Raw genomic sequence first — 11,095 nt, forward strand, 5'->3', positions numbered from 1 at the left:
GAGGGTGTCCGAACAGCCCACCATGTCCGGGACTACATTTTCTCTTTATTTATTTTTCTTCTCTCTCGGCATCCACAGCAATCATATGCATGTGTCCAAACAATTTCAGGCCAAGATTGCGTCCACGAACAAACGAGGGTTTAAAGCAGACACTGCCCCCCACCCCCCGACCCACCCACCGCAAAAGCTCCACAGAACTATAGTGTTTGTTATCGACATTAGAAGCACATACTAGTTGGGGATGGTTGAGTCGATACATGAATAAATTATGCCGCTGACATGGTGCCGAAGAGCGCTGCTCTTACAATACACATACATACAGGGTAGGCAATACCTACAACGGGGCCTGCCTACAGCACCAACCGACTGATCTATGGTATACACGATATAGCATCAACACTGGGAAATATGTCCCCCGCAACAGGAAGGAAACTAGCTAGATCCTTTTGTATGGAAAATGTAATAACACCTACACTACAACTCCAGGCGCCGCATATCTCCATTGGTATAGACAGTTTCCAATCTGCTGTTATCTATCACCACTTTCGCCACTACGGTGAGCCGCACTAGGCTGCGTTCTCTCGCGCAAGTCTCATTGCACCGACCGCATCTGATTTTGGTGACTGCTCGTCTTCCCGTTCAGGCTGGATGTTCAGGTCAATCTGGTTCTTCATAGGAGAGGATGCCATGCTATGCTCCACGGCTTCTTCCACGTCATCACCATTTCCGTTCACCTTCTGGGGAGTGCTAGTAGGACTGGTGCTAGCCGGCAGCGGGTCTTGTGGAGACTCGCTCGACTGGCCTTGCTCTTTCTTTCGAGGCGGCTCCTCCAATTCTTTCTCAGACGCGCGCTTCTCACGCCGAAGCATCAGTGTCCTAAAACGACGGCGCACCGTCATACATACATTGCAGGTGCATGTCTGCTTGTGCTTTGGTCCCTTCCCACTAGGAGGCTGAATGCAGACAATGCACGAGCAGCCAGGGCGATGTCGGGGATGCTTTGTAGTTGGCTGGGAAGGAAGAGATTCACCCTCACCAAGAATAGCAAGGTTTGCCAGAGTGTCCAACCCATCCGAAACATCGATACTGTCAGTATCCATCCTAAGTTTAGCCTTTTTTGCAGCACCTGCAATGTCAATTAAGCAAAAGCTATCATTATATGTAGTAGCCATTACATAACGGTACAGTGTTACCTCCAACATACTATTCTTCAACAAGAGTTTCAAACACAAGATAATCACAATGTCTTTGTGCAAACAGGGATAACTTAGAGGATGCATTACCTAAACATCCACTGAACATGATTCTAGCGAGTCTTGAAATTATTAATACAATAAAAAGAGCATCGTCTAAATCCCAACATAACTGAGCAAACCAGCGTGCTGATTTTAGTTAACATGTACTTTGGTTCAAGGTCCAGGCCACAACTAACCTCAGGCAATGTGGCAAAAGTTGACAAAAAGTTATGTCTATGATGTATACTATATGGGCTATACGGCTGAGAACATGTGGCAATCCACAATTGGAGGTTAGGGTTAGCCATGGCAAATTGTAGCTCGCAACCATACATAACCTAAGACTACGCTATGTCTATGGCACATCTTGTAATGGTACACATTTGATTGGTTCTCCTTTACACCTTCGGTTGTTCATTTGTTGTTATAGTGGATATCTAAAAGAAATATCCCTCTGTAATTCATCTTTGGCATTTCTACTTGGAAATAACTGCTACTCCCTCCGATCCATATTAATTGTTACTGCTTTAGTACAACTTTAGTAGGGAGTAATAAAATTCAACTTCTGCATAACCATGCCTAAATCTTTCCAGGCCACCATACCTGCTTTTATAGGAATCAGTTCTGCAAGTTCCTCCATGCTTGCCTCTTGTGGAGAGACACAGGTCATCCTAGAAACAAAAACAACAATCAGCTCAACAGCTAAAATATAAGTAGGAGCAAATCATTCTCCCCTCGGTGGCAAGATAGTTACTCCCTCCGTTCACTTTTGTAAGCCGTTTCAGACAACTCAAAATAGGCTGTTTTGCACATTGTCTGAAATGTCTTCAAGGTCATATAAAAGTGAACAGAGGGAGTACTATTGTTGAGCTCAATAATAAAGAAGTTTATGAACATCCAGTTGGGTAAGAGATTTCAGCCACTTGTGTCGTAACACAATTTCTCCATGGTGTTCTGTAGCTTTCAGTAAAAATAGATATGCTTCAATTTGGCACACTACATAGCAAATACATGTGGCATTCTCTAGCACTAGCACGAAAAAGGCCCATCTGTGCCCAGCGAGGACTTGTTTGAGGGATAAGTATTTTCCTTATGAAGTTTACCGTAAGTTGCACAATGTCAAGAATATCAGTGTCTCTGTCTGGGGTTCTTTCCTCATATTTTGATGGCATGTAGATCAGATACATGATTGTTGTTCCCCACGAGAACATATCAGGAAAATAAGAATACTAGTTCTCAACCTCAAAAAAACATGTCTTTTACAGCATGTCCACTTGAAAGGTAACTTTTTTTTCCTAAACATGATTTGCTATTTTTGAGGACTAGATAATTGTAATTTGTAAAGATGGTTCATCATTGTACCAGTAACTAGTACAGTATTGTACTGTTAGCTAATCATAATAAACAATACGAGTGAAACTAGATAAAAATGTACGATGATAACGAAATAACCAGCCAACACAGAACAGTATGTCACCTTTCAGGATCCCATTTATTGTCGGAACAGGTCCACTTAGAGGGTAAAAGGGCGTCTACTGGCAGTTTCCGCCATTTGGAACAATCCTCACACTGAGCCCACTGATGATTCTCACTGATAAAATAAATAAACTATAAGAAGCAAGCAGAAGTTAACAATGCGGGAAATCTTACAGATAGAACTCCATAGGAGTTAAATTGATATATGGCAGCCTAGGTTTTGGCACTGGCATTCCACCACTCCCAGATAGGAACACAAAGGTCAATTATTACATGTTGTTGCAACTAAAACCTAGAGGCTAGAGCACAGCAAGGAACTCACTGACAGAAAAAGGTAAGTAGATAAATATGTTGAGCAGACTGTTGAATTAAGCATTCATTTCAATAAGAAAAGGAGGCCTCATTTGTTCCATCTCTACACACATGTCAAATGCACATGCCAAGAAAAATCATTCTGAAAACATTACCCTGATTGGTCAGTCACAAAATATGTCTTCCTCCCAAGTACTGGTGGCTCCTGCGAAAAACATGTAAGTTTTAGTCTTTTCATAACAAGTACATAAGAGAAAATAAATCATGTAATAATACAAGTTCACTGGTAAGCTATGTGCCACAAAATAAAATATCAGAATAAACATATGTACTACTCCCTCTGATCCAAAAAGAGTGTCGCAGTTTTGAAATAACCTTAGTTCAAAACTAGTTCAAAAGTGTGACATTTTTTTTGGATCGGAGGGAGTACTATTTATCAGAAGACCACAAGTTTTTTTTCCGGAACAGACGAAAGACCACAAGTGATATTTGAGAAGAATGACATACCTCATATTCCTCAAACTCATGGCCATCAACAATAACAACCGAAGGGGCCTTCAGGGGAGGGCGAAGCAATTCTTGAGCCTCCTCCCATGTTATCTTTAATTCCATGGATTCCTCGTTATCGATCCGGAACCGTTTAATCTTTGGACCGATAGAAGTTGCTTTTCTCTTCACAGGTCCGGGGGATGTGCGAACAGTTCCCGGCCCTTCTTTCTGTGCTACTCCACCTTTGTCTATTTTAGAGGCAGCTTGTTCCACAGGGCTAGAGTCTTTGTTCTCTGTGTTGACTTTATTTGGTCGCGCTAACGAAGAGTTCGGACTAGAATCTGGAGCACTGACATTAACATTCACATCTGGAAGATTTGGTGCAGCATTTGCAGGCTTTGTTGGTTCCTCCTGACGGAATATCTGATCAACATATAAACTTATAGTCAAACAAACTATTCCAGCAATTATTTTGTCAATAGCCAGCATAGTTATGATATCAAAAGATCTAGCATATGAACAGGAGATCTTAAGACTTGACGGTACAACAGGATGCAGCAGAACATCTAAATTGTCAAGAACGGAGACATGCCCTATGCATGTATATGATAATACTTCATCAGGCATTAAGCAAACAAAAGAACACAATTGAATCTGCATTCGACCATCGTTCAAGCAAATAGCAATATACAAGCTGCATGAACTGTAACAAAAGATTGAATTTTAGAGCTATCCTCCAGGGAAGCCACAACACAACATACTTAAGTAACACCGTACCTGTTCTTGAGTCTTTGTCTTTCTGAATCCCATGACCAGCTTCCCTTCTGGATCTATTCGGCTGAAACTTACTGAACAATATTAAATGGGATGAGTTATCAGCAAAACACATGACCACTTTCTTAAGAAAAAATTAAAATAAAATAAGTGAACCTCAAATGAGAAGGGAAAAAGACCATTGCAGCCTTCAGATATTGCCCAAATCCTTTTCAACATAACAATGTTTCGAAACAATCTCAAATTCTTAAGACCATTGACTTTACCCCTTTCTGCCCATTCCAGAGTGGTTGTCATTGATAGTGGCGGTCTTCACTAACATGGTGGCCCTCCTTCCTCTCAAGGCCTGCTTTGAAGCTGCCGCTCCAACATAGCCACATAATGTGTAATGATCCCTGGACTGGCTACTGGGTATAAGGCCGCTACGCCTGGCTACCACCTAGGATCTAGACTGGCCCCACAGACCTACATGAGTCTTTCCCGTAGTTACCAGATTCGCTGGGAGAGGCCTCGAACTCCAATCTAGATCTAACAACCCAGATCGGAGTTCAAACTCAGTCGGTTCTAACGGAAATCGGTGCCCGATTCGCCGAACCCTAATCGGTCAAGTTTTCTCCTCATTCGTCTCCTACATCCGCCAGAGCACGAGCGCGAAGGGAGAGACGTGCTAGAATAAGAACAAAGGAGAGATGCATGCCTGAAGCCATGAGGTAGAAGATGTGTGCGTGCTGTGTGTGTGGCGGCTGGGATCGCTAGGAAGTCTCGACCTAAAGCCAGCATATTGCGTTTCCATTCTCTAGTGGGCTTAATGGGCTGTTCTTTTATATTGGGTTTCCATTCTCTAGTGGGCTTAATGGGCTGTTCTTTTGTTACGTACATGGATCAGATGTGGCCCACCTAGCGTGTACGTCTCCATATAAAAGAAAAATACACTATACTAGAGGCGGCGAATCGTAATTGCCGGGTTTGCAAACCCCTTCTACGTTCGTGAATCTGAGATGTGTACCCCCCGCCGAATCCGACTCGGTAGATATGGCTAATTCCGAATCGCGAATTCAAATTGTGAACCGAGCGAATTGCGAATCAGGTAACTATGGTCTTTCCTGCGCATTTTGTCCTCACTTGTGCACACCCAGAATCAACTTCCCAGTCAGTCACCCACCCTCAAATTACTCCAAGCCAAGCACACTTAACTTTGAGGTTCTTTGCCGATGGACACCCAGAAAATAAGGAACTCCTTGTTGATATGAGTAGTCTATCAATCTTATTAACCCGGATGTCATATAATGGATGTGCGACCTACATTGTGTCAACCTAGCCCTATCAAGCCATTCTAGTTGTTGTAGTGATCCACATCTCTTAGGTGTCATCAGAAACAGTGTCTGTCGTGGACAAAATGTGGAGGCTGTGCTGTACAGCTGTGATATGGATGCAGTGCAACTACGGCAAGAGCATAACATGACACAATGATGAGAAGGACAACGGACATGGTGGAGGGTGCTGGTGTGAGGGTGGAGAGGCCATGAATAGGGAGTCTAGATACTGGTGGCCCTGAGAAATAGGGTGAAAAGAGACGTAGTAAAGAAGACGCGAGAGGAGATGGAGAAGACTGACATGAGAATCCCTGCATTTTTTTCTGTTAATTGTTTGATGTACGCATGTGACATTCAAATCAGCACAAACAGCTTTGGATGGACCCAAGGGGTGGATGGTCTTTACGAGCTCGAGGGTGCATTTTACACGGTATTAGAGTTTGAGACTGGATGATGACCTTCGACAAAAATTGAAGGTTGAATAAGGGAAATTTACATATGATATGGAGAAAGATATGTAAATCAAGACACCAACAATTCAAATATAAGATCAGGAAAGGTAATATTATTAAGAAAGGTAGCATTAATGTAATAGAACAGCAAACAGGATATAGCAACGAATTACAATCACATGCCCCAATCTAGTGGATAAGAAACATTGCCAGATCATGGTATTTCTATCTGTACAAGATGTGTACTGTGTGATATCATGGTACAAGGAAAAAACCTAATGGGGTACTAATTTGTTATACCCATGCTAAGTAACGCTATTACTCTTAGGTTTTATATTAAGCTAATATATTCGACATCTAGTGCATTGCATGTTTTTAAGACAGAATATCTACCTGTATCGCCCGCTTGTAAGTGCATCGACTGAATGCAAGGTGTGACACCCTCCAATACATACATCCTGCTGTTATTATTGGGCCAGAAACGGAACTGGAACACCCATTCCTTACCACTGGCATCCTGAACTTTTAAGGGAAGTCCTTCTGGCTGAGAGATTGGAGGGAAGTATGCCTATACAAAATGATTTTACATGAGGGTGGTTCTCTTCTAAGAACTAAAACACCTACTCCCTCTGCTCCTAAATACAAGTATTTCTAGAGATTCCAATATGGACTACCTACGGAGCAAAATGAATGAATCTACACTCTAAAATATGTCTATATACATCCGTATGTAGTCCATATTGAAATCTCTAGAAAGACTTATATTTAGGAATGGAGGGAGTAGTATACAAAATCCATACATATCCTATTATACTAAGGCTTCAAAATTCAAACATGTTTTCTCCAGCAAACTCTACTTGTATTTAAAACATCTGGGAAGAAGATTAGTTGCTGATACCACCATTCTACAGAACTTAGTCACATATCAGGTTAATCTAGCTCATTGGATTACTGACAAAAATAATATGGTTCAAGATTAGTTAGCAAACCAAGTGACAGGAAAAGAATGGATCATGTCAAGTCCAGATTTTTCAAAAATATAAAAAATCATAACTGCTCCCTCCGTTCCTAAATATAAGACGTTTGGGTAGTTAAATCAATTTGAACTACCAAAATGTCTTATATTTAGGAACGAAGGGAGTAGAAGTTACAAAAGATTTTGGAAACAGGCCTCGTGTACATGTAGATGTGTCCTTTTTAATTTGTGCGCTGCAAAAAGACTCTGTTGATCTATATAATAGAAAAATATTACATCAATAGATCTAGGTGTAGAACACAACTAATCATATTTCTTCATGAAATTCTACAAGTGCATAGTGAACATCCACATGCACTTGTGAAGAAAAATCAAAGATTTTTGGAACTCCAAAATGTGTTTTCCGAATTCTTTAAAAACGATCTCCTTGAAGCCCGGGATCTTTGTATTTTCCAGGATCATTACCATACATACAGAATAAGTAAGCAACAGTGAAAGAAAATTTCCATGGACAGTAGCCTTAACATAATTTAATCATGGAGAATCTACAAATTAACGAAGGTATAATTAAGAATGACATAGTGAATCAACTTACCTCAGCACATTTCTTTGGCAACACCAAACGACCAATTCGACCAGCATCACTGGCACTTAACATTTTCTCGAACAAAGGAGTAATAACAGAATTCGAACTGTAGGAGTGTTAAGGAGACACTTACATATAGATAAGAAGTCTTTAAAAAAATAATTTTGATATAATTCAAGATGTCATTATTAAAAAAAATGAGCTTATGTTATTATTAATTACTAGAATAGAGAGGAATATATTGTCTAAGAGGAAATTGCTCATGAAGATACGTAGAGTTTTTTGGATACTCTCCCGATAAGTGCTGTAGCTCTTTATCTGTTATTCTAGGCCAGTAGCGGGGAAGTAATTCTGATCTCGCCTTTGGATCCATTCTGGGCTTTCCATTACGGAATTGCGCTTGGTAGTTGGGCTCAATGACACTATGGGAATAGAACTGTTTTTGCACTACTGAGAGGGGCACCGTGGTGGGTGGTTGTTGCGGATTATTAGGTATGATTCTGAGATGGTCGCTTCGTCCAGGTACCGGTGGATAATTAGTGATAGTGTAGCCACCCATTGTCGGCAGGGTTGACGCCGCATCATCCTTTAGAATGGATGGATGATGTGAATCAAGCTTAAAGCCAGTAGATACAGTAGAACCACCATCTGAAATTATCCCTTTCCTTGAAGACAAAGGGTCGCTTTCTCCTACATGGTGACTAGGATCATGAAGGCTATTTGGATTTGGTCCTTCTCTCTGGTAGGGCGTAGAGGAGTGTGTCGGATCCATGCTTGTCTGCTGTCCGAGCCCATTGGCATATCTGTCCCTTATAATCTGGCCCATGCCGGCAGGTGTTGTTGGTCTGTCATGCATGTCATCAGATTTCTTTTCCTGGGCATGAATAAAAGTGCGCCCTGGAGGTAATTTTTCACTGCCACTTGGCCTATCAAACTCATAAGCTAGACGTTGCTGCAAGTCCGATTGTATAGTGGACATGTTCCACAGCTGGTGATTCTGTCGCCACTGACTTGAAATCTGGCCCGTAGGAGGTCTCCAACTCTTTACATAACTGTCTTTTCTGTCAGCAACATTTTGAGGCATATGCACAGTAGGAGTTGACCACATCTGACTTGGTGCCTAACAAGCATAAGAAACAATTAGCATCAACAAGGGTTAGAATGTGAACTTCACAGAACACAAGAAAATTGCAAAGCTCCAGCAGCTTCAGCAAATATAAACACTTCAATGCCTAATAGAGACATCCTTCACATAAATCAATTGCCAGCTATGGTAAATGGCATGCGAAAAGTAGAAACTGGGCTTCAGACAGATAACATCAGGGTTGCACCTAACTAATGCTGGCAACAAAACAGCATAGCTAGAGTACAGCTATGAATGATGGATGTTTTCAGTTCGAATGTACACTAGAAAAAAGGAGGTGAGCATAACTAGAGTGCAAGTGAAACCATTCTGCAAACCATCCAAATGCAAATTTGTAAAATCTCTGCACATGCAAATTGATCAGAGTTCACCAGCTTAAAGTGCCGGTATGCAAAACAGAGACAACATATTTCATAAGATAGTGTCCTCGTTACCATCAGCCCAATAATAGTAAATTCTTACGCAAGAGTGAAAAAATTGATGCCATACCATTGCCGCATAGGACTTGCGAGCACATAGGATGCAGTCAACTCCGCCAGCGTCGAGCAGCGCATACGCATGGACTGAGACGATGCACCCACAATGTAGCCTCTGCCCAGCAAGAACCGAAATACAGAGACGGATCAATCAGCAAGCACAAATCACGAGTAGAGCCATAAAGGCTAGAGAATCAGCGGCATGCAGGCGTACACACCTTCCCGCACGCTTCGCATTTCCTCCATCCGGCCACCTCCGAGTGGAAGGTCTCGCAGAAGGTCCCATGCTCGAACGAACCACTGCTCACAGAAAACAGAAAACACACATGCATGCATGCATCAGGCACCAGGAGTCGTCGTACGCAAGTCAAAGCGCTCCCGGAAACCACCAACTTTACAGAAAACCCCCGCGTATCCGCCGAAATCGCGCCGACGTAGCGATCACTCCACGTAGATCCGGTGTGCGCCATAGGCGAATCCGCCTCCGTGGGGGCGGAGGGAGGGAGCGAGCTCGCTCTCCCCGGGCGCACGAATCGAGCGGGCGCGATTGGGGCGGAGGGAGGGAGGGGCAGGAGATTCGATTAGAGAAGGGTTACCGTACGTACTAGCATCGGTCGCAGAGCTCGGCGTAGTCGCCGGAGCGGAGGCGCCAGCCGCGGCGGCGCGGGCCCTCGGATTTGGGGTCCTTGCAGTGCGCGTTGAAGCAGATCCTGGGCCGCTGCTGGAGCGAAGCGGGCGGAGGGCCCTGCTGCTGCTGCTGCTGTTGGTGCTGCGTCTGCGTCTGCTGGGACGGCGGCGGCGCGGCGGAGCCGGACGGCTGCTGCGGCGGCGGGGGCGGCTTGGGCTGCGGCTGCACCGACATGGGGGTGCCGGTGAGGACAGTGGCGTGCGCGGGCGCGATGGGGTTCGGCGGCCCCGACGAGGACATGGCCGGAACCCTAGGCCGGCGGTGCGGGGGGGCGGGGCGGCCCGAGGGGGGGTTTTGGGGAGGCGTGGGAATCGTGGGGGCGCAGGGAAATATGGCGAGCGAGCGAGCGGAGGGGGGAGGAGGGGCGAGGCGACGCGAGGAGGAGGAGGCTTTTAAAGCGTGTCGCAGAAAAGTAGTAGTAGTACCCAGCGTCTGGATTGCTCTCGCTACGTGTACACGAAACGCCTCGGACTCACCTCCCACCCTCCCACCATGCTATACGCCACCATACAAGCTTTCTCCATTTCTCATCCATACCCTTGCATATACTTATATACATATAATAATACAGAGTACTACGTGCTTCTGTAGTACAGTACGTATTACCATTTGTAGTACAAAAAAGAATATTGAAACTACTGTGCGGACGACAGTTGCCAGCCGAACTTCATGGAGGATTGAACGGTGCTATCCAATTTTGCTCTACAATGGACGGTTTGATGTGCTGCATCGTACAAAAACCGTCTAGAATTTGTCGCATTTATAAAACATATATATATCGGTGCTTACGTAAGGATGCAACTTTTATCCAGGCTAAAGCTAACTGATGTTAGGTGGAAGTTGAAAACAGACAAAAATGACACAAACCTATGATTTTTTATCGATATATATGTCGTGGGATCTTGTTGATGAAGGAAGGTCAAACGGAGCAAAACGTGCTCCATGCATGCACGTTGGTTGGTTCGTTCGCTCGCTCCTGATCCCCGATCCAATCTTGGTCCAGCGTGAACGGCGGTAAAATAACACGACGAGAACGACCTCCCCTCTGGTGTTTCCTGATTATTAATATATACTCGTACTGCCAGTAGAGATTAGGGACGCCGCCGGAGGTCCCTCGTCTATAGTCTAATCAAACAAATAATGCCGGCCCCTTGCTCTTCTACCGCACCACGTA

General features: G+C 43.9%; 1 protein-coding gene across 2 annotated transcripts; it reads right to left on the reverse strand.

The window, feature by feature from the left end:
• Nucleotides 1-232: 232 nt before the first annotated feature.
• On the reverse strand, nucleotides 233-10,283 carry LOC125536701 (B3 domain-containing protein Os07g0563300-like). 2 transcript variants are annotated; one of them, XM_048699943.1, is made up of 12 exons: nucleotides 9,839-10,283; nucleotides 9,452-9,533; nucleotides 9,247-9,348; nucleotides 7,886-8,733; nucleotides 7,623-7,719; nucleotides 6,445-6,619; nucleotides 4,290-4,360; nucleotides 3,531-3,935; nucleotides 3,179-3,228; nucleotides 2,713-2,826; nucleotides 1,839-1,906; nucleotides 233-1,126 (listed from the first exon to the last, which is right to left on the reverse strand). In XM_048699943.1, the coding sequence occupies exons 1-12, from the start codon at nucleotides 10,159-10,161 to the stop codon at nucleotides 567-569; spliced, it is 2,895 nt and encodes a 964-aa protein (XP_048555900.1). In that variant the 5' UTR covers nucleotides 10,162-10,283; the 3' UTR covers nucleotides 233-566. The 2 variants fall into 2 exon arrangements, with proteins under 2 accessions (XP_048555900.1, XP_048555901.1); XM_048699944.1 differs by having other exon boundaries at nucleotides 7,904-8,733; nucleotides 9,839-10,282.
• Between the last annotated feature and the right edge of the window lie 812 nt (nucleotides 10,284-11,095).

This window comes from Triticum urartu, chromosome 2 (genome assembly GCF_003073215.2).
Source record: "Triticum urartu cultivar G1812 chromosome 2, Tu2.1, whole genome shotgun sequence".
NCBI classification, from domain to species: Eukaryota; Viridiplantae; Streptophyta; class Magnoliopsida; order Poales; family Poaceae; genus Triticum; species Triticum urartu.